The 23975-nt window shown below is 43.2% G+C and overlaps 1 protein-coding gene across 4 annotated transcripts in view; it reads left to right on the top strand.

The window, feature by feature from the left end:
* GPC4 (glypican 4) overlaps positions 1 to 22123 on the top strand; it is a 73832-nt gene extending 51709 nt beyond the window's left edge. For 3 of the 4 annotated variants that reach the window (XM_068697569.1, XM_068697567.1, XM_068697568.1), the window contains 6 exons: positions 5379 to 5544; positions 11877 to 12007; positions 12128 to 12274; positions 12704 to 12840; positions 14707 to 14882; positions 15218 to 22123. In XM_068697569.1, the coding sequence (XP_068553670.1) occupies positions 5379 to 5544; positions 11877 to 12007; positions 12128 to 12274; positions 12704 to 12840; positions 14707 to 14882; positions 15218 to 15426 (966 nt within the window). In that variant the 3' untranslated portion in view covers positions 15427 to 22123. The remainder of the gene's footprint in view (positions 1 to 5378; positions 5545 to 11876; positions 12008 to 12127; positions 12275 to 12703; positions 12841 to 14706; positions 14883 to 15217) is intronic. The other variant, XR_011101231.1, reaches the window with a different exon arrangement.
* Positions 22124 to 23975: the final 1852 nt, after the last annotated feature.

Genomic DNA, 23975 nt, shown 5'->3' with positions numbered 1-23975 from the left:
CATCCAACATTACTTTAGTTTGTTTTGGAGGCTTTTGTTTGTTTTGCTGTGTTTTTTTTTGCCCTGAAATCATCTTTGTGTCACTGAGAAGTCGCTCTTTCAATCTTATTTATCTAGTATTGCTCTAATTCATTGTTTTTTAAAGAAAACACAACATAAATTAAAAGTAATTTCACTGCATCTATTTTCAAATTGTGGGATTTTGTTTTCTGATGGCTGTGCTGCTGGCATGGCAACGCTATTACTGTGTAAGCTTGGAAGATAAGAAAGCTTGAATTATCAGTGTTGTTACAAATAGTTATTAAAGTTGACAGGGTTTTAAATGTTGTTATTAACATTCTTAATGTTAACTTCAGGGTAGAGTGAGAGGATAAAATGTGGCTCTGGCTGTCTGGCAGCTGGAAGGAGTTGCCAGTCTGGCTGCAGCGCATTGCAGGACCATCCATAGCTGGACTTCTACCACCTTTCCTTGGTTCTTCCTTACTTTAGGAAGCAGGAGGAAAAGAAACTGGTTGAGTCTCTGAACCTTAGCTGGTTGCATGGATCAGTTTTCTGCTGTAGTGGCTTTATGTAGGGTGTTAACAAGGCATTTCACTTGAGAGGTGAAGCTTGTACCAGAAGCATGCATCCAGATGCGCTTGCTAACTACTAGGAGAAGTCTAAGGACACAGGGCAAACCATTTCGCTTATTTGAGATTTTAAAATGTGATGAAAATGACAATGTATCCATAAAACAACAACAACAAAAAAAAACAACATAGATTTTTGTTACAGTGAGAGCACATAATTTTTACAGGAACATGAATGCATCTTCCACAGTAAATGTAAATTGGGGGGGTACTCAACAAATATGATATGAAACATTTGAGTTAACCACAGAAATCCCATAATTGTTTGCTTTCTGCTTAGTTCTTGTGTTTGTGTGAAAATCTTGAATTTTTAAATAGCGAGTCCAATATGAATGTGAAGATTGGTGCCAAAACACATCTGTTAACAGCTTTTAATCTTCACGTTTGACAAAGCGTACAGACATGGACAAATTGTAATTTACATGATGAAACCACAGGGTGATGGATTGCTGCAGTGGCATGGAACGGCACAGAAAGGAAATAAATTTCACAAGATAAAAGGAAGGGTTTGGAGTGCATTTACTTCTATTATAAGCTTTTACAGGGTATGTGCACTACAATGTACTACCTGGGTTCAAATCTACTGGACTAAATCCTCTTCAGCAAATAAAGCTTTCTTTGGGACTCTGCTTTATTAGAAAGGAGATTATTTGGTTTTGAGGGTCATTCTAGAGTAGAGTTTGAATGAACTTGAGTTGCTTTCCAAGATAAACACAACCCCAGAACAAAGCATATCTGGGTTTACTGTTACATACAATGGTGTTTTAAGAGCTTGCACCTGGCATGGCAGAGTGAACATTAAAAGCTTGTGAAGAATTGCCAGTGCAACATATGGCACATCCCTCTGACAGATCTAGAATTGGTCTGGACTGGGCGTGGGCCCATTGCCAGGGGTAAGGTTCTCATTGCAGCGATACGCAGCAGTTAAGCATTTATCACTGTTGTAACGAGGTGTAATTACTCGTAATCTTTCCCGAAACTCTCTTACAGGCAATCTCTATTTGTGCCTTCCTGTTGCTTCTCTGAAGCCATAAAACGACAAACCTGGACTAGTGAATTCCTACTTTGTCTTCCTCTTCACCTGCAGTTGTATTGCATCATGAGCTATGGCTCCTCCAGGCAGTTGCTGCAGGCTGAGGTTTGAAGGAACTGGTGTTCTGTCATTCGGCATGATCCTCTGCTCAGTTTTGTGTAGAGTTAGAAACCTGTATAGGAAAGGAAGCAAAACCCTGTTTGTTTTTAAAATCATGCGAGGTCTTTGTTCAAAGGAAGCGTGTGGTATCTAATCTGAGTGAGCGGCCGGTGTCTTCGTAGCGTGGTTCGTCTGCCATGGAACGTGGGAAAGCAGCTTCGGTTTCCCATGCATCTGCTGGGATTCATAAAGATCAACCCGATGAAATATCAAAGCAGGGCAGATGCTGTGAGGTTGCAGCCGCTCGGCGCGAATGGGGAACCTAAGATGGGAAGGCGCCTCCTGGGTCACAGCCTGGCTGGTGATTTTTCGTAACATTCTGCCATGCCATCTCTTTCACGAAACTTCAGCTTTCTATCATAGTTTTAATGGAGTCCCCAGCCCACTTTACACTGCTCTAGCACCTGGCTGGTCCTATGAACCTCTTGCTAATTTCCTTCCCAAGGAGGGTGCAGAGCATTTTTGTGAGAGCAAGCAGTGGTGGGACAAGCTGGGATCTGCTGATGAGCCTCCAATAAGTGTGGAGGTCCTGGCGCCTACTGTGGGGTGGCATGAAAAGGGCTTTTTGTCACAAAAAACAACAGTGTGGGGGTTCCTTCAAAGTTCTGTCTCTGGGTATGAGATAATGTTTAGTTCCCCCCCCTTAACTTTTTTTTGTTGTGCAAAGACTGAACCATCTGGCTGGCAGATGATACCTTTGCGTTTGTCTGTTTTCAGTTTTCTTACTATAAATCATCTGATTTAGCTGTTTTCTGTTGCATGAGCTCTTCCCAGCACTTGAACTAGCTCTGCTTTAAAGCCATGCTGCCCCAATGAGGAGTTATCTGCTGGGGCTCCTGCTCCTGCTGTGCCTCCCAAACGGGTGTGCTCTGAAGCCTCCAAATCGGATTCCCCCACCACCGCAAGCAGCTTTCTGCATTGAGCACCCCACCTCCTTTTGCTCTGCTAAATGGCCTCCGTCTCGCTCACTTTTCCACACGATGCCTTCACAGAAAGCAGCATTTGTTCGGTTTGCTCTGCAAGGATGTGTTTGACTGGCCTCTTGGCTCTGTGGATGGCTCCTCTTGTAGGCAGGATTCCCCTATCGTGGGGGCTTTTGTGAGGGCTTGAGACCACGTGTGCTCCTGCCACAATGCCATGAATTCTTGGTTTTGTGAAGTCCCCAAGAGGCTCGGCTCAGCCGGCAGGACAAGGGACAACCGTTCTTTGTCCTGTGTGCTCGGTGCAGCATGACGGCGAAGGATTTTGTCTTGGCCAGACGTGGTGGTTTCTGATGGCATCTTCCCTGTCTGCCTCATTTGCAGGGAGCTGTTTCTTGGGATCTTAGCTCATGTCTCAGAGCTGTCGCAGGCCCTCTGTTTGGAGTGTGTATGAAGGCATCTTGTTTCCTTTCTAAAAATTAAAGTGGCTCTTGTTGACAGCAGCAAGCTCAGTTGCCCTGAATGCCTGAGCAGTTGTAGCTGTACCCTGGAGCTGCAAATAAGCGGGGTACAGATGATGTCTGAATACTGCTGGCCAGCCAAAATCCAGCTCCAAGCTCTCTAAACCACAGAAGATTGTCCTTCTGCTTTTCTACTCAGTTTCCGTGCCTGTTGAAGAGAAACCGTGGTCTTTCTGAAGTTAGCATTTCTGTCCCCAATCTCTTTTTGTAAGAAAAGAGGTGAGGTTTTAAAACTCTGCTGCTATTATTGGCGAAGCTAGCCTGTTCCCAGGGATGTCAGGAGTTGGAGATTTGTCTGGAGCCAGCAGTGGTGCCTGGGGAAAAGCACAAGCACACAGCAGGTGATGGGGTCACTTCCTGAGGATGTTCTCCCACCTTTTAAAAACCGCTGTTCAGACTGGTGGAGATGGTTGTGGTGCTTCTGTGAATGTGGTAGTTCTGTGTGGATCTTTTCTTCCACAGATTTTCATAGTCCTGAGTGTGTGGGGTGTTGTGCGTGTGTGTGCTAGTAAAACTGTTGCTTGAGCTTTTTCCACCCTTCCCTGGAGTTGATGAAAGCTTTCAGCATGGGAGATCTGTGACAGAGTTGGGGCCCTCTATTTAATCTTGTGCAAAGAACTGATTATGTGACGGGTTTTCTTTGTTTTTAAATCTTTTGCTTGCTAGTTCTGTGTGCTGCTAAACAATTTTGTACCAGAAAAAGCAGGGAGCAGTTGTGCTTTCTCTATAGTCCTCGTGCTGTGATGGGCTTCTTAATAGCAAGGCTAATATGTGCAGTACGAGGGCTTCCTCACGTTAGTTTGCCTCTTCTCAGCTTTCTCATCCTCTCTGCCACAAAACCCATGCGGCTGGCAGAGATGTTCCACTTGTACCGAATGACCTCTTCTCTTCCTTGTGAGGACACACAGTGTCTCCTCCCCTTGGCATGGTCTTGGATCATAACCTATTTAGAGCACTCTGTAAACGCCTTAAAAGAAGTAGCAAGTACATGGCTTAAAACTCTAGAGACTGTTTATATTTTGTCAGCATATCTCCGATCCTGTCCTAATTTTGTATTTTCACATATGCTTAATCAACCCTCAGACCGGCTCCTGGGGAGACTGTTTGGTGCCTCAGATGGACCCACCAAATGGTTAGTAGCAATACGTGGTGCTAGCATTAACGCTTCTCAGGCCAACGGTGTGGAATTTGTTTCAATGAATGTTTTGAAGCTGGGCCAGAGAGTGAATCAAATGTGAATGACCATGAGTCACTTCTGAAAACAGCCCTGTTGAGGGTTCAGAGGTGACTTGCCTGCTGCAGATGGCTCCGCCTGCACGGGCCACAGTGCAAAATTGCAGGTATGTTGGCTTTGGGAGTCCTCCAGGCTTGTCTTTTGGCACTCTGTGCCAAGAGGCTGCCACCTCCGTCAATCGTGGCTACCTCCATGGGGAAAGAGTTATGCTATTTAACATGGTGGGTGCTGAGTATAAAAGAAGCTGGGTGTCTGTCATGTAAATGTTACGTTGCAGGGTTTGAATGTCAGATAAAGGAGATGGTCTGGCTGTGAGAGCCGTGCTGGGTGATTGTCAGGGAAGAGCTGAGGAGAGCAGCTGCCTTCCTGGGCTGCTCTTCATGGGTTTTGTGGGGGGAATATCAGCAAGCATCACATTTCTGCCACTTTTTCTTGAGAAAGTCCGGAGTCATCATCTTCGGTGTGTATTTGAAGCAGGGCATGGGTAATGCAGCCTTGTGGTTTCCCTTTTGGCTTGATCACTTTCACTAAGCTCAAATCCTGCACGTCTCCCTTGGGGTGCCTGTCCTTGCAGCCCAAGCAGCATCTCTGTGGGTGCATGACAGTGCAGATTACATTCTGCAGAGAGGAGGACTGGTTGTGATCCTTGAGTAGCAGGTGTGCCCAAGGAAGTAAGCCAAAATCCTCATCCACAACCCAGATCTCTGGGACTGTGTACCTGTGCATCATGCCTCATTACACCTCCTTTGCACAGTTCCATTCCAACCAGCCCCCTGGTAAATGTGTTGTTTGTTTGTTTGCTTTTTTCGTTTGTTTGTTTGTTTTGTTTTCTTTGCTCTAGTGACTGAGGGCTAATTTTCTTCTCCTTTTTCTCTTTTAAAGGTGAACCCCACACCACAGGGTACAAGAGCACTGCTGAAAATGATGTACTGCCCATACTGCCGAGGTCTGGTATCGGTGAAGCCCTGTTACAATTACTGTTTTAATGTTATGAGAGGCTGCTTGGCCAACCAAGGGGATTTGGACACTGAGTGGAATACCTTTATGGGTAAGGTCCTGTTAAAACTGCATGTAATGATGCCCTGATATTGTTTCCCCCATTTGAATGGCTTCTAGGAGCAGCCACATGTGCTACAGCAGATTTTTAGGTGTCTGATAGGTTATCATTTTCTTCCACATCTCTGTGTAGAACAAAGCTGTTGTAGTTCACATTAATTTCTAAGTACCCGAGACTTTCATTGCACCAGTGACCTCCATTGAAGGAAACTAGGCAGATGGAGCTGCCATGTGCTTGTAAGCCTGGAATGTCTCTTATGTCACAGCTGGGCTTGCTCCAGCAGTATCTCCTCTGTCTTGATGCATTACGGTGTCCAAAAACATAAAGGCTGAGACCAAATGCCAGTTAGAAATAGGGAAACAGTGTCGTGTTTTGGTGCAAAGACTTGCAACCTGTAAAGCCACATTGGTTGGATGGTTGGTCCATACTGCCCTTGGATCTGCTCTCCTCTCTTGCTGACTTGGTCCCTGTCCTTTTGCCTCTGCTTCCAAGGACTCCCATTGCGCAGCCTTCCCATCCTTTCACTGGTTTCTCTCTAGTGTAGGTATAAGCTGTTTCTTTCCGTATGACGTTGTTGTTACCATACATCTGTTCTTCCTAAAGCCGTTTTTCTTGCTATGCAGTCTGGGAGGCTTCATCAGCATTGTGAGCTTTGGCTGTAGACCTGTATTTTATGGCAAAAATTTAAATGTAAAGCGTCTAAATCTGTAAACAGCTCATTTGGTGCTAAGCTACCATCTTTGTCAATAGGCTGTATGTGGTGCTTTGCAAATACTTTTGCCATTATCTTCTTCCCGTTTATTTCTCTTCCATGCTTATAAATTTTTTTATTTGATATATGCAGTAAACTGACTAGTCTAATATATGAGTAGACTGAAATATTAAATTCTACTTTTGGTCAAGACTGCAGAATTTATGACACATCACGTTTTTTGGGCACAGGCAAGATAATGTTAAATGTTTTCATTTGTGCTCCTTTTCAAGGAGCTTTGATTTATCTGTGAAAGCATCTTTTGGGAACAGTCACTTCACTATAGTTTTAATGTATGATGAAGTGCACATGTAAAGTTTCTGCAGCTACTGACAAGGCTGTGGTACCCTTCCAATTTTGCTCTTGGAGGGGAAAAAAAATAAACTGTTAGAAAAAAAGTCCCTTTCATTAAACTGTGAGATAAAAAAGGGAAATTGCTGATAATTGGTGTCCTAGGCTAGATTTAAATTGTAGAACTTGTGTTTTGTGTACAGGCTTTTCATTTAATTGCTTGTGCCAACTGGATGTATGAAGGGTATTATTTCAGAAGGTGTTTTTTTTGCCTGTGTGTTCCATGTAGGGAGTTAAATGTGACACTAAATTGGGTTTCCAAGTCATTCTCTGGGAGGCTGTCATTCCTCCCCCCCGCTCCCCTCCCCATTCCTGCCAGCCGTCTTTCTCATGAGAATATTAAGTATTTCAGCTACAATTGTTGCTGAAATAGCTCAAAGCCAGGAGACTTGCAAACATCTAGTCCAAGTAGAAAAGAGGAATCCCATGAAAGGGAAGGGCATAATGCCAGAAAACAGACAAAAGCACAAGCAGCTAATTGCTGTAGGTGGTATGCAACTAAAAACGAAACTTGGGGGAAGCCAGCAAGCCCTGTCACACGAGACTGATCAGGGACTACATACAATAATTAAGACTATTAAACAAGACAAAATAAATAAGTGCAATTCCAGGTTGGAAGCAAAGCTTTCTTCTTGCAGCGCTTGCTCCCTAAAGGCTTCTTGCCCACTCATTACTGAAGTACAGTATTACGCTTTGTTACGTTTACTGGCACTATTTGCACTTGTGGTGGAGCACAGATACCAAGAACTTAAGCTGTGCTTTCTACAGTCAATTTAATAACTGAACAGGTGCTGGTTATGTTGCAGATTTTGTTTTCCATCTCAATTTGACACTTGAGGCAAACTAAATTAAACAGATCTGGTGTTTTTTTTGGGGGTGCATATGTGGCAAATGTCCTTTGCGTGTTTTTAAGTTTAAAAGCAAACAAAAAAACAACAACAACTCACTTGCATGTGCTTGTGCTTAATCCTGGTTTGCACTGTGGGCGTAAATACTAAGCTATGATAATTTGTGTGCCAAAAACAGATTTTGAAGTGAGTGAAATAATTTAAAGATAGTTAAAGAGGGGAACTAGCAATAGATACTGGAAGTATGTGTGAATTTATGTGTATGTGTGTGTAAAATATGCATCTGAATGTTTATGTGTACATGTTTCTGTTTAAAAAAAAAAAAACAAATGTTAATTTGTAAGATTATTTCTGACTATAGTATAGTTTACTGATTCTTTTTTACCATTGTCTTTCTTTTCAGTAACCTTTATTTATCTCTGTCTTCATTACCTGGTTATGCCCAGATTGACAATGTTTAATAGAAGAATAGCACCCCTAAAGTTAGTGGCTCTCTATATAAGTCACTTGTGTAAAGCTTTTCCAAACTGGGATGCTGAGTTTGTAGGCTCTTCAAGACAAAGATTTCCTCCTACCTTACTTTTGCAAAGTACCATTTAAGTTGCAATGTATGAAACAATGACTGAATTGTATTCTTTTATTCTCATTTAACTATCTTTAAATTATTTTGCCATCCATTCTCAACACAATTGTACACCAATTAGGCAGCGGTATACTTTGTTTCAGACAAGCTTTGGGGTGGGAGTATATGTAAAGGCTTTCCTGAATTAACAATGTTAATCTCCAGTGCCTTTTCATGATTTTTTTTTCCACAAAGGTTTACTCTGCTCAAAGATGTAGAATTCAGGCTCCCCATATACATATCTGGAGTACTACTTTGTGTGCAAAGAATTTTTTCCTTTAAAAAAAAATGATTGTTGTTAATGAATGGTCAAGGTCTTCCCCCTCCTTCCCTCTCCTTTTAAATCAGATCTTGGGGTTAAGACTGAAAACTGCCTTTTGTTCTTCAAGTCAGACAGTGAGGCTGACGATGTGGGTTTCTGATTATTGGTGGCACAATGCAAAAGAATCGCTTTCCTTCATGAGTGCGAGGTGCTTTGTCGCCAAGGATTGTCTCAATGCCAGTAGCAAGGACAAATGTATGCAGGAGGAAAAGAGTCTTTAAGGGATGATGCTATATGGTATGGTGTGGGTTTTTTTGTTGTTGTTGTTTTTTCCCCTCTCCAAATCCACTTCTGTCTCCCCAGCAGTGAGGAAAGACAGTCTTTGTCGTGCTCTGTGTTTGTAATAAATGACCAGCGTATGTTTTTAACTCTGCCAGACTTCTTTTGTGAAGTAGATCAAACTTGCAGAGCCACCTTGCCGTGGCTTGTAAGTGCCGGTTATTTTGAACTGGAGCTGGGGAGGGGGAGCGGGGAAGAAAATCTTTCTGGGAGACAAGTTACACCTAAGCTTAGTTTGTGATTTTAGTGCAACTTGCCTCCCCTCTCAAAGTGCAGCAGTGCTAATGTTATCTTGAATCCCAGCCAACCTTATTAATGTCAAATGTGGCTGCCAGAGGGAATCTACTGCTCTCTATGACTGCTGGTGAGGACACCAGCCAGCTCCTGGTGGGAGGTAAAAGTTTGCAGGATCACCCCCAAATCAAGACTGTGGGCTGGGTAGAGTCCCCCATTCCCCTCCCCCTCCTTTTTTTAATGAAAGTTTATTTCATTTAGTGCTTCTTGTCAGTATCTATCACTGCTCCTGAAGAGCTACAGTTGAATATATTCTCCAAGGGCAATTATTGCTTTCCTTATCTTTTATAGCCAGCTTTGGCAGCTCTGCTGGAGGCCGAATGCATTTTCTATATCAGCAGTCAAAGCAGTGGCTGCATTCCTTTGCTGTGATACATGTAACGCCATGGCACCATCAGTAACAAAGGACCCAATTCGCTCTACATTCCCATGGTCTTGTGTATGGCCTGCCCGGCTCAAAGTTTACAAAGACGCCAAACAGCCAGAAGAATTGGGGTTTATGTTTCCTTTCAGTCTTTCACAAACACTTTATTGATCTGCGGCCTTTCCTGGCCACTCAGAGAATTAAGTAGTTACAAAATGGAATGATTTTCTTTTTTAAAAATTATGCATTTTTGTGTGTTTTATTATCTGTCTATTCATAATATTTTTATTTGAAATGAGCGGCTTCCTCCAAACTGTGATGGGATGTTCTTTATGTGCGTGAAAAACCCCAAAAGCTTTGACAATGATGAACACATTTAAGTTGTGCTCCACTTGTTTACAAAAGTCTCTATTTGGTAGCACATCAAAAGCATTTTTCTCTCCTCCGGCACAATGGTATATTCATGCTAGTAGTCATTACTCAGAGATTTGAAGCATCACTTTATTGGAGCCCACCACAATACAGTCTAAGACTCTTTGTTTCATTTGTTATTACCTTCTTTAAAAAAATGCATTTATTTCAGACCTGTTTGTAGTCAGTGACGGCTAAATTCCAGCCATGCCCTGCAGCAGCTCTGTCATTAATGCTGGTTGTGTGCATCTGAGGGGTGAGGGTGTTTCCTGGGGCTTGAGCTCCTTGTGGGTTTCATCCCTAAGCATCCCTTGGATGGCACCACTGGTCCTCACTGAGGCTCCAGCTCCTCCAAAGGAATTTTTAGGGTCTCTTGGTCCCCTGGTCAATCCATGCCCAGCAAATCTTTAAAACAGAGTTGTCTTTACAGAGTGGATTTCCAGGTTAGGAATGTGTGGTGTTTTTTGTGTTGAATTTTTGGGATTTATTTTTATTATTTTTAAATACGTAAGTAGCTAAATTGCATATTTTATTTTATTTTTTTTAGTGTAGCTTGAAAGGAATTGGACATGCAGGCAGAGCTATTAGTCAATGTTTTAGTATTTGGAGTATCTTTATAGGACTGTAATTGGTAACTGAAGCCCACAGAAATTTTCTGCTTGTCAAAAGTACTTTCTGTACTTAAGAGAATGAATATCACAAAAAACACTTTTCAAGGGAAATTAATAGAGAAATTGATAGACTGAATGTAAAATGCTCATTTCTCCCTTAATGAAAGGGAATGGGTGTATCCTTGGAAATGGGGAACCACTCCTTGGGAGAGGGCTTCCTTGGGGTTGTAGGTGCTGTTATGCTCACCTCTGTGTCACACAGGCTAGAAAAATTAAAATAAGTAATAATAATAATAATGTCGCATGAAGCAACACGGGAGAAGAGAGCAGAAAACAGTGCTTCAGGAATTGAGGGATTGCAGAGGAAACTGATGTTAAATAAAGGTTGTGATGGACAAGAGGAGGTGACTGCCCAGCACAAGACATGGGCCTGCAGGTGCTGTTTAGGGGAGGCTCAGACAAGGCTTAAATTAAATGCAGTGCAGGGTGAAATCTTTAATGCCAATAATAATTTCCCAGAGGAAGTGATGGAAGTACAGTAGCTGCCACGTTTAATGATGTATTTGAAGAGTACGTGCGTGTCAGCACGGGAGGACCGAACTGGTGTTGGCTGAGGGACTTTTCCATCTGCCCTTGCATAGAACACGTGCCATATATATCATCAGTGCACAGCATTTGTCCTGGGCTCCTGCAGTCTCCCTTGTGCCCATGTAATGCCGGATCATACAGTCCCATGTATTCTCCAGACAGACAAGTCTCTTGCTCCCTGTAAGGGAGAGGCCACAGCAGTGGTGCTCTTGGACCCTTCCGTGTCAGTGTCTGCTGGTCAGGACTGGCATGACGAAGCTGGTGGCTCTCTCTCTTTCAGCTCTGAAAGCAGTCTTTAAAAACAAGTGACACAAGGAAACCTTTAATAAATAAGCATGGGGAGGAGGGTTTTAGTAATGCTAGTTTTAGTGGGAGTTGCTGATTACAGACTACATTTTGGCAGACTGCGAAGGCTCTCCCTCACTTAGCGCTGCTTTTGATGTGTATGAGCCCGTGGCTGAGTGCTGGCAGCCCAGTAAGTGCCAGCCAGTCTGTTGAAGTTATAGGCCTTGGGAATGCAGCACAATGTTTCCTGCAGACATGAGCTAGTCAGAAGTGATGCTGTGGTGGTGAACATCTGTGTAATGCTGTGGCACCTGTGTGGTTCTCCTTGGCCAGCCTTGCTGGGCTGATCATGGCCACGTCTTGCCTTGATGTCTTCGTACAGAGCAAACTAGTCACTTGTTCACATCGGATTGTGTGGAGTTTCAAATGCAACACCACACTGCCTTTAATGAGTGATGGGGAGGGGATGTTGTTCTGCTCAGGAGCATGCTTGAAATGCCCATTTTGGAGCAGAGGGTCTGTGCATCCCTGTGTGCTTGATGTGTGTTATCTTTGAAGCAGCTCCATTAAAAGCCTTCATTTCTCTCTTTGTGTTAGATTCAATGCTGCTGGTAGCAGAGAGGCTGGAGGGGCCTTTTAATATTGAGTCAGTCATGGATCCCATTGATGTGAAAATTTCAGATGCAATCATGAACATGCAGGAGAACAGCATGCAGGTGTCTCAGAAGGTAAATGGGCAGTGGGGACATTGGCTTTATTTGTCTAGTGTATTGTATTTCCCTCTGGGTTCTGAAGAGGAGGTCTCTTGCAACTCCTATTTTGTAAAATCATTTCCTTCTCTTGCATAGGTTTTCCAGGGATGTGGCCAGCCAAAAACACTTGCACAAGGTCGAACCGCTCGCTCTGTCTCTGAAAGTGGTTTCAGTGCTCGCTTTAGACCATACAACCCGGAGGAGCGGCCAACTACAGCTGCTGGCACGAGTTTGGACAGGCTGGTGAGTGCCCTGTCTGGCCAGTACTATGCAGGTGCTACTCCCCTATGTACTGTGGTGTTCTTTTTCCACTTGTAATTTGTAGTTGTTGGTTGGTGGTTTTCTCTTTTTCTTTCTTAAATATTCCTTGGCTGCCTTAAACTCTCCGAGGGGTGTAATCTGTCCATGGCTCTGGATGTAAATTACCTCAATGCTTGTGTGTCAGAAAGTGCCTGTTTAAAGGCTTTGCTTATGAGTAATATGTGTTTGAAGAGTGATGTGTAATTTTGTATTAAAAAGTAAATCAACCATCAAAACGACACAACTTTACATGAAGCCTAAAGATCTGGCTTGTACACGTCTGTTGTGATAAAAATACCTTTCCAGCTTTGCTTTTAATGAGTGTTTGGTATTCTGGATTATGTCTCTCTTTTTTTTTTTTTTTTTTAATAGGTTACTGATGTAAAAGAAAAGCTGAAGCAAGCCAAAAAATTTTGGTCATCTCTCCCTGGCAACATTTGCAATGATGAAAAGATGTCTGTAGGCACTGTCAACGAGAACGAGTGCTGGAACGGGAGCGCCAAGAGCAGGTTTGGAGAAACCCCTGCCCTGGGTGAACGCTTCCCCTCAGTTTGTCCCCATATGCTGGCCTAACACCATGAGCCACTGCTCTTCCAAGGGTTACACACATCTCCCCTGAGCCTGGCTGCTCCTTTGGCTCATCTTCTTGTAGGCAAGAGAGCTTGGATGCAAAGCTAAAGGGTTGTCTGAGCTCTATGTGGTGGATTGTTTTAAAAGATACCCAGATGCGGTTTCTCTCTTCGCACTTAAGACTCTTACTGACCACTCGCAGGTCTGGGGAGGTGAGGTGTACAAAGCCTTGGCTAAAAGACTGGAGATGCTCACATTGTGTTGTTGCTTCGGTGCCCCCACTTTGTGTTTCTTGCATGATGCTTACCAGGAGCTATTTCTGGGTTTCTTGTTAAGCAAGGGCAAAGGAGTTGAAAGCCAGAGAAAGGTCTGCTTCTCTGCTGCTGAGGACACTGGCACAATGGGACCAGTGGTTTTCATGCCCACTTTTTGTGGAAAAACAGTTACAAAACCTTTTTTTTTTTTTTCCCTAAGAAAGAAATTACCAACACATGAATAAGCCAAAGGATTGCTGTCGTATGGTTTATGTAACTGTTTAACTTTTATTTTGGAAATAGAAGTTGTTTTTTTTTTCCCTGTTCGCTTACTGAGGAAATAAGCAAAATCCAAGATGTTCATTGTGTGTGTATATATATAAATATATATGTGTGTGTGTGTGTATATATATATATATATATATAAAAGTCCATGTTTTTCCAGCTGTTTTTCTTCATATTTACAGCTTTTGTTCTTAATATTTAGAAATTTCTGGTGTGCAGGATTACTGCATAAATTTTACACTGTTTCATGGGTGCCTGAAACTCTGCATTGCTCAGCTAGCTTTATGGTTTGGGTCTCTGTCACAAGAAATGGCTCTGCCCTCCTAAGCTCTGCCCTCCTGTCTGCAGGAACTAATGTTGGTACTGTAATTAAGCGAAAGTAATATTTTCTTCTGTTAAACAATGATTTTTCTTGCAAGTCAGGTAATTGGATTTAGAAAGCAGTGTCATATATCTGGTCTGTAAGATAAAAGGTGTCATTCCTACTCTATAAGATGATACTACAAATGCCTGTTTCAGGAGATATATTCTGTTGGGTTTTGTTGCTCAGTAGCTCATTTAAACCAGCAGATTGTCCTTGTATTCAGATGTGCAGCAGTGCAGACCTGAGCATGCACACATCCTCAGGCAGAGTAGTGTGGCTGTTGTCTACCAATAAGTCGGGTTATGTTATCTCATTTTCAAAATCACAGATGTTTTTCCTGCTGGGGTTATTAGAGAAATTGCATCTCATGTCTATATGGTGAGCAATCCATATGTAACAGCTTTATTGTTGAGGTGTATTACGCAAAGCCAGAAAGACTCTTGCCTCCAACAGTTCCAGTAGGTTTCTCTGGCATAGCTATGACCCCAAAGGCTGTTTTCCTACAAGTGTCATCTAACTGGACATCAGGGCATCTCAGTAGCTTGTGTTGCTCTGTTACCTTACAGCAAGCTGATTTACGCTGCTGTTAAGCCATTATTATTATAAAACCTAGATCTTCCTTCTTTTTTCAAACGGAGGAGAAAATTCCCCCACCCCCCACCCCAGGTAGAAGGCAGGCATGTAAAAGGCACAGGATACATAAGAACAGTGATGAATTTCTCATGCTAAGAAGCCAGAGAAGTGCTCCATGTGGGCTAGCATGTGGGAAGAAAGCATTAGGTTCAGAAAGCCACCTGAGCGGAGAAGCGGGGTTGGCATCACTGTCTTTCCACACTCTCACCCCTCAGCGTGGTCGCTGATGAGCTGCAGCTCCAGTAACGCCAGGAATGGTTTCTTTTTAGATACGACTTTGCAGTGACTGGAAACGGCTTGGCAAGTCAGGTGAATAACCCAGAGGTGGAAGTCGATATTACCAAGCCAGACATGGTGATTCGCCGGCAAATCATGGCTCTGCGGGTGATGACCAACAAGCTGAAGAACGCATACAGTGGGAATGACGTTGACTTCATTGACATCAGTACGTTTGCTTTTGTTTGCCTTTTGCTTTATTTTTTTCTTCCTCCTTTTAATTGGAGTTCATGCTAACACAGGGTAACTAGCTAAGCTTCAGCTATCTGTGAGTTAGTAAGGAGGGTGAGAAATTGCATCTCTGGCAGGCTGCGTGCAGAGTCTCATAAATGCTGAAATACTGCGCGCAGTGAGGCGTCGGCATTCTCCTTACACCAGGAGCATCACAGAGGCATCTGCATATTGTGATTTTGTGTGATTTTGTTTTTTTCTTTTCCTTGCTGCCTTTTGCAAACAAAGCATTGAGCTGCAGAGGGCTACAGCGTGTGTGTGTGTTTCCTGCAGGTGAGGAGAGCAGCGGGGAGGAGAGCGGCAGCGGCTGCGAGTTCCAGCAGTGTTCCCCGGAGTTCGAGTTCAATGCAACCGAAGTTACTGGAAACTCCAACAAGAGTGATAAAAAAGCAAACACTTCTGCCGCTACCAGTAGCGGTTTATCACCAGCAGCCTTGTTCCTTAGCATTTTGTTCTTGGCCATGCAAAGACAATGGAGATAATTGTGCAGCATAGGGGGGAAAAAAAGACTTTTATTATCAAAGTTAGAAGGCACCTGCTTTCACTTTTATACCATCTAGTGACTTTGCTTTTTAAGTTAATGGACAACAGTGTACAGTTTTTACTATGTTGCCACTGGTTTTAAGATACTGATTTTTTTCCCTTGCTATTCTGGGAATAACAGGAATGGGGCCTACCAGTCTGTCCCGTTCACCGAGAGTCCATGATAGAGGTGGATAACAGAAATGTATATACAAGCCTGTAGTTAGCTCTGCATTTGTCTTTATCACTTTTTTATTTTTTATTTTTATTTTACCACATTTCTTACAAAAAGAAGAAACCCAGGGTCCTTTCTTGGCATGTAACAAGTATGTGTTTCTGAAATGAGAAATATCTGTACAGAAGCAGGTTTTATTTATCATGTTATCTTATGGGGAAAAATAATTACCAAACAAGCAGAAAACATGTTTCATGTAGTTAACTTCCCGTTTATCCACATAATGTTAGTTGCCTTATCTGGAAAAAAGTGGAAGTAATTTGTCTTTATTATGCAGCGAAACAACATGAAGACAGAACCGGTCAGTGTGCCAAGTGCCCCATTTGCATAAGGTGGTAATGCCAGGAGCAGGTTGTATTTTCTTTACAGGATGTTTGGTTAAATTGGAAGAGACTACAGAGAATTCCAGTTTTGCAGATGCTAAGAAGAGTTATCAGTTGTTCCCCAGGATCCTTGCAATTAGCTGTAACTCATGTAGGTCAGTTCCTGAAGTACATCTCCAGTGGGAATAAGGCATTAAACTTGTTTGGTTGGAAGCAACTTGTTGTGTCACAGATCCAAATGCCAACACGTGTCTTGTCTGCAAATTTGTTAGATGAATGCTGGATTGATTTTTTTTTTTTCTATTTCTTATTTTTAGGAAAACTTTGGGGGTGAAGGAGGGAGAACTGTTGGTTTTGTTTTTGCAAGAGTTTTGTCTCCTCTCTGACCAGGGGCAGAAGGGAAGGCTGGGCAGAGTGCCCTGTAGCACTGTTGCAGGCAGGAGCTGGCAGGGCTGAAGACGCCTCCTTTTTGGTGCTCTTGGTCCCCTGGGAGCCAGTGCCCAAGCACAGAGTGACTGCAGCTTTTCGAAGCTATGCAAGACGCCCGTCTCTCTCTACGTATGCTTTTGCAGTTGGAACAGTGTTGTGGTACAACAACTCATTAATAAAGGAAAAATATATTTTTAAGAAAAAGATATTAAATAATTTTTAAAAGAGTTGGGGGGGAAGTCTTCAGAAAGACTCAAAATTATTCTGCGTGTGTCTCCTCCTGCTTTAGGGTAGCCTTTAGGTCTGGCTGGATGCTGGGATCCAGCCAGGAGAGCAATCCAGAGAGAGGGAGGGTTTGCTGTATTCCACCCTTGTGTTGTAAGGATAATTTTCTATTTTTATATTGAAGCATTAATTACTTGTTAGCTCAGGGTCAGTGTTATATTCAACTTTATTTTCACACCAAATTTCTGCAAAGCTATAAAGATGGAATATTCTTGGCTGGTATAAACAATCCTGAAGGCTTAATTTTACTAGAAGTAGCCCGTTATTTATTAAAACATGATGTTAGTAGAGTAGGGATATTCTGGCTAGATTATTTTTCTTTAGAAAATAAATCATGGAAGCATAAAATTGAAAAAGTTATAAATTTATGTGTGGGAAAAAATGGATTGTAAATAGCTAAGTTGCCTTGTGAGGAATTGGAAAATGTGCTGATACTTAGAAACTACCTCAGTTCTGAGGAATTTCCTTTCTAGCTTTGAGTGCTATTACATTTACTTGGTAGAAGTGAATCTGGTCTCCAATATGTAGCTGAAAGAGTTATCCCTATAGACCTTGTTAGATTGTTTTTAATTTAGAGAGTTGAACTACATCCAGCTGTTTTCTTTCAGCTAAGTTCCTTAACAAAGAGAATTTCTGAATTAAATATTGCTGATGGTTTCCATGACTTTTACTGATTTGTTTGGTTTCATGGCATTTTCTGATTGCCCTTTAATTATTTAAATGGTTCTAACCATTTGAATTTTAATCCTGAAATAAACAAACCTTAGATGCACTACCATTGTAAATATATCACAGTAAGGTCTGACTGGATAACCCTTCTGGCTTATACCCAGCTGGCAGGCCGGCAAAGTTAAATGAAGAAAAAAAAATTTAAACTTCTTCAGAGCTCAGAGAATGGTGAAACAAAAGCCCTGTGTTCAGAGCGGCTGACTTTTCCAAGATCTCAGTTTTTGGCAAAAATGTTCATATGTAAGAAAGTTGCTTGTAAATTCTCCTGCTTTTAAGCGTTCTGCCCAGTGTGTACTTAAAGAAAAACATTTCTGAATTTATATTTATCATTTTACATCTAATTGCTTACTAATTATTATTCATTAGTTTGGTAAAAGCGAACAATGCAAAGACCTGACGTGAGTTTTAAACTTGTCCAGTTGACGTTGTTAATAGCACAACAATCCTCCACTATATCAAGGACAGATTTGTCACCTGGGGCTACAGGAAACAAGAGTAAACATCAATGTAGGATGATGAAAAGTTGTGTTCCTGCTTTTATTTTGTGTTTGTGTGTGAAATTGGCTCTCTGACATGAGCTTGTAAACTAAACCATACGGGTGGGGACTGAGGCATGCTGCTGGCTGCTTGCTCGTCAGAAGGCATCTGCTCCATTTCTTCCAGTGTTTGTTTTTTTCCAAATAACCATTGCCATTATGGTCATGATTTAAAGAAAAATTCCCATGTATAAATTAATAATTAATGCAAGTACTAATGAGCTTCAAAAACGAAGTTAACCAGAGAAGGTGGTATTCTTGGTGGCATTGAGGTGCTGTCTCCCAGAGTTGAATAAAAAAAAAAAAAAATCCAGCCTGTGAAAGGATCTGCTGTAAGAGATCTGTGACTCTGTTGCTCTTCTGAGTGAAGCACAATGCACCCTGTGCTGCGACAGCTGTTCAGGTGATGTACACGTACAGGTCGCTGTGGGTTTCCCCAGCAGACCAGCCTGCCTATTTACACTTCTGATAGTAACGAAGGGTGAAAAAGAGAGCAAACAATGGCACTCCTGTATTCAAACAGCCTCTCATTTCATCCTGTGATGGATGGTGTGGCCCGAAGTCGGGACCGGTGACTGGAGCGGCAGGAGGAGTCCCTCTGGTGCTGTTCTGGCCTTGGCACTGCCTCCTGTTGAGGTGATTCTTGTTGGGAGGCTTCTGGGCAGCAAAATGGGTGATGCTTCAGTGAAGGCTGAGCTTAACCTGGCATTTGTCCTCACAGGCAAGTTGGCATATGTATTTTGAAGGGTAAAACTTCTCAGTACTTTAATTATTTCTTAAACCTGATGATGATGAGCTTTCTCTCCCCATCCTCTAATTGCTTTAGCTGGATGCAAGACTTGCTGAACCAGGTAAGGCCTCTAACCTGGTCCTGGCTCCTTGGTCATGGTAGCATCTGGTATCAGACATTTCAGGGCAAGGCACACAAAAATCCTTTCAATTTCTTTGGATGTTTTTGTGGCATGTCCTACAGTAATCAATGGCTCTGTTTGTCACACCACCACCATGGGCACCCTCTACCCTCACACTTCTCTTGTGCAGTCCCCTGTTGTGAAAGCAGTGATGCATGGTGCATGGCTGACATGCTGGCAGCAGCAGTAAACCACACCAGTGGCGCTTTGCACCAGTGCTGCTGCTCTTGTGCACTTCACTTTCCAGGACAAAATCTCAGTGTTTCTTGTTGGTGGGAAGGCCTATGCACTTGCACATCCCTACAGCTGGGAGCAGCAATGGGCATCTCCTGCCAGCACAAACACTCCTGACGCATGTTGGGGATGCTGAAGAACAAGGATTGTGCCAGTGGAAGCTGGTGGCTGTGGCTGAAAACCCAAACCTGGATATATCCATCTCCCATTGCTGGAAGAAAACAGCTTGTTTGTTTGTTTGTTTTATCTTTTTCCTTAATGCTGTTGGTTTTATTTTCCTATTTAGGATGGGCTGAGGTGGCCTTCCTCTGCTGCTTCTTTTCTTTTGGATGCTGTCTATAAGGATAGTTGTAATTTAAAAACATAGAAATGAAAGCAGAGTGGTAAAATTAATGTAGGAGTATTGCAATCCCCAACCTGGATGGTGAGGGTTACACCCCAGGGTGAGATTTGCAGCAAGGGGCTGCCCTGGGAGGGTGGAGCAGCCACCTTAGTCAGCGCTGTCCCATGCTGGCCTTGTGCCAGTGCTTGGTGTGGTTATCTTCCATGTCCCAAACAGTTGTGTGGTGTCATGCCACACTTCACAGCATCTTCTTTCATGTGGCTGTGATTTAATGGCATAAGGTGATCCATATCTGCAAGACACGTGTTGATTAGAGATTGTGTAACTGTGGCTTTTTTTTTTTTTTTTTTTAAAGGACAACCTGAATGTAAACCAGCCTTTAGTACTGGTTTTCAGTTCTCCTTGATACTGCTGTTGCAGGCATCATGTTTTTGGGGAGGTTGTTTGGTGTTTTTTTTATGGTTTGTTTTTGTTTCTGTTTTAAATCCTCTGCTTTGGCTTGTTTGAGGGCATGTAACAGTGTAAATTGCCTGGGAAGATGCAGCTCTTTATGGGCTTGCTGTAATTCTGGGTCAAGTGTGCTTAAATTGCTGTAATTTGTATCTAATGGATTACATGGATTGAGAGCCCTTTTATAACTGCTGGATCAAGGAGGGGCTGCCTGCCTCGGGAGGAGGGGAAGGCGTCCCCTTTGTCCCTCTTCTCTGAAAGGGCCGACCTCTTTGGCAGTCTGTGGGGCTGGGCAGCCTGCCGAGATGGGGGGGGGAGGGCTGGGCAGGAGGCGTTTGCTGAACCCTGCAGGTCTTGCAGAGTTACCGGATGAAGAATGAACACTTCATCCCTGGGCATGATTCCATCTGGGGGATGCTGGTGGCATGTCCCAGTGTTGGTTTCTCTCCCAGGTGTGGTGGGCTTGGTGCTGGGGCAATTGGTGGAGCTGCTTTTCCTCCTGAGTCTGCTCTGCCTTGTTGGCAGCTTGTTTGGGCTCCTTCCAGCCCGCTCTCACTGCCTTTGCCCCTTATTCCTTGCTGACTTGGCTGGTTCTTCCCATAGTTCTTGCACTGTCGTGGATCTTGCTCTTGCTTGTGTCGTCTCCTCCAGAAGCTGTCCTTTTAATCCCCAGCCACAGAGCACCGCAACTGTTAAACTGGAGTTTCCATATTCTTCCTAAAGCAGCTCTTACAATTTACACTGGCAAACCCACCTAACCATGTTACACATTTCAGAAGCCAGTTTCTCTTGGAAGCCCAGGAATGGGCCATTTGATGGGGAAGGGCACCAAATAGGCTACAGACCTACTTGGGTTTTTGGCCCCGTACTGCCAATGTGGGTATCTGCTGGGCTGCTGGGTGCACTGCAGTATGGTTGAGGAGAAGGTGGAGAAAGCTGGGGCCGTGTCCTTGTAGCTGTCCCATCTGTCTACCAGAGGATGAGCAAGATGATGGAGGAACTGTGTTCATGTCTGGAAGGAGCCTTCTGCCACACTCAGTCAAAATCAGTGCTCTGCATCGTCTTTTACATAGCTGTTTGTCTTCCCAGAGCCTTCCTTTACATAGCTGTTTGTATTCCCAGTGGTTCCCACCACGTTGTCTCCTGCTATGTGTGCCATTAATTCATGTAATCTGATGCAAATCAATATGCTAAAACCCTCATTAATTGGGTTACTGATTTATACTAATGAGACTTAAAATCTTGGAGGAGTTTAAGGCTATTTGTTTCTCCTCTAAGTGGCTCGACGACTTATTGTCAGCCCCACAATGCCTGGCCCTTGGCTGGGCTGGTAATTGCCTCGTGACTGTATTTGCATCAACATAATGGTGAGGATGTTAGCAGCGGTTAAGACATTGCATTTTTTTCCTTGGAACAGGAAAATTCAGGATTAGCAAGGTGGAATGTGTTAGCCTGTAGTTGCTCACAGCCCCATTGTGTAGAGTGGCTGCTCTTTACCTACAGTCCAGGTCTGTTGCTGCTTCCAATGTAAATTGATTTTTTTTCAGAACTTTGCAAGTCTAGCTGTAAAATTCAGGCCTGCTTGAAACTTGGCACGTTAGGAATTAGCCAGGCTTTTATTTTTTTTCTGGTGGAAAGAAATTACGATTATTTTTAGAAGAAATTGTTTCGTCTGTTAAGTTTAATGGCTTGAAATGCTGTTTTGGCATTCACGAGCCTTCAAAACAGCTTTGCTGAAAACCCAATTTAGCATCATCAATAATACAGTAATGCTGAGGATCCCTAGGGACAGGCAACTAAAACAATAGCTGAAATCTTACATTTATAAAGCTAATTGTTGTACATGTTCAGCCATTGCCCCCATGCCAATACCACACACGCGCTTGTTGTCTTCTGCAAGAAGCAGATCTGAAGATGGTTAAGTCCACAGGAGGCTTTTCACTGATGTTAACAGGAGGTGCATCTGCATTTCCAGAGACTTTTATCCGGACAAGGCCACAGATTTGTATCAACTAGGTTGCTGCTGTAGAGGAACTATTCTGATTTAACAAAGAGGCTTGTTTGAGTTCATTTTGTTTTTTAATGGCTGCCTTCATTTGAATCTCCATGATGGAGTGAATATGTATCAGAGCTGCTATGGGAAATCCTAAATAAATCTGTGCCTGTGTGACTGGGTTCTAGAGGCATGATTCAATGTGTTTTTCTTCAAAACATCCCTCTGGTTTTGGGGTGGTCAAAGCCTGTCCTGTTTGCAGGTGAGGAGCTGGGTACTCTGATGCGTGGATGGGTGTGTGGAATAACAGGAAAAGTGTCTGCCACTCTAACAGACCTAAATGAGTTTGTTTGCTCTGAATTTTCCATGCACTAGCATGATCCGTGTTGGCTTTTTGAGGATATTCCAGGTAGAATATGTCAGGAAATGAAGACGAGGCACTGACTTGTGTCAGGCTCTGGTGCCTCCATGGCTGGGGGGCAAGTGTGGAAATTTGGCTGGTGTCATGGCATTGTTTCTTCCCCTATTCCTGTGGGTAAAAAAAAAAAAAAAAAAAAAAAAAAAAAGTCCACATTTGGAGAAGTTTAGAATGCATAATCACTATTCATTGTGTATTTTTTTCGGATGTTTATGCCTCCAAAAATATTAGACTTGAGTATCAAATGAGCATTTGTTGCTGTAATGTAGTAGTGGGATTTTGGGGTTTGAGCAGCGTTCCCACCAGAAAGGACAGTTTTGGGGACCAGCGTTTGTGTGGGTGAGGAAGTGTTTGCTGCCAGCCAGAGGCCAAGAGGACAGATTACAAAGAAGCCGTTGTCTTTGAGGTCTTCTGGAGCATCGTTGTCTGAAAATAATTAGCCAAATAAATTAGGTGTGTTATATTGCCTGTGTGTTTTATGCTAAATAATTCTGACATTTGGCTTCCTAGCTGAAGAGGGGTAATGTATAGACAGCAGGTAGCTCTGCTGGTCTCATCAGGTGCTTCCACAACACCCCTGCTTGCTGCTGCTGTGCTGCTGGAGGCAGCACCTATGGGGAAACGTAAGGGCTATGCTTTGCATGTACAGTATCAGGCAGGAGAAGTTGCTGGGGAGCTTCATGGGGGCGGTGTGGATGGGGGCAAGGTCCCTGGGTAGCTGGTGGGGTGGTAGGAGTCAGGTTTTCACACAAGTTTAGTGCTGTACCATCCACGGAATGCCAAGAACCAGGAATGAGCTGGAGGATTCTGGAAGGGAAAACCTTCCCAGCAGGATATGCTGCTGGTGCATTGCAAAGGGTGGTTTGCTGCTTCCTTAGCTTTGTGCCCTTGCTGCTCACACCAGGATCATTTTAGGAGTCCCACTGCAATGGCAACCACTCTGGCTCAGCCGATTGCAGGCAGTGGTTTTGCAGCTCTGCTGGACCCAGCACTGAGACAGCCGAGTGGTTTTAATGAGAGCACATAAGTTAAAATTGGTTTTCTCCTTTCAAAATTAGTGGCAGACTATGGCTGTTCAGGTTGCTGTTTTAACTACTCCAGATGTCAAGCACAGCTCAGCTGAGATCAATGCGTAATCCAAAGGAAATACTATTAATTTCAAAGGAATGTGGTCAATATTTAAATGTTTTGGATCTTTTTAATGTATAGACGGTGGTAGTGGTCTAGCTGGGCTTATTAACTCGGCTTTTGGAGCAGTGATTCCATTAGCATGAATTAATGTCTATTAACATTATGGATTTTCATTTATTTTAACATGCGGGCCTGTAACAATATTGGTTATTTCAGACATTCTCCAAGGCTGTCATGAGTCAGGAGCTGTTGGTTTAAGGCCTGATCCCACAAGCTTTTATCCTTCCACTTGCTACTTAAGCCCTGACTTCGCTCCAAGTCTGTGGAGGAGCTCCCGCTGCCTCCAGCAGCGCTGGGGTTGAGCCTGTCCCACCTCAGGCCTGTGTGCAGGGAGCCTTGTGTCCAGTCCCTGCATGGCCTAGGTGAATGTGACCCTCTAAGCACACCAATAGCTATAGAGAAATATCTTCTCTGCTCTATGTGTAAATCATC

Source organism: Anas acuta, chromosome 13 (assembly GCF_963932015.1).
Source record: "Anas acuta chromosome 13, bAnaAcu1.1, whole genome shotgun sequence".
NCBI lineage: Eukaryota > Metazoa > Chordata > Aves > Anseriformes > Anatidae > Anas > Anas acuta.
The sequence above is the reverse complement of the archived record's forward strand: the minus strand, read 5'-3'. Positions and strand labels throughout refer to the sequence as shown.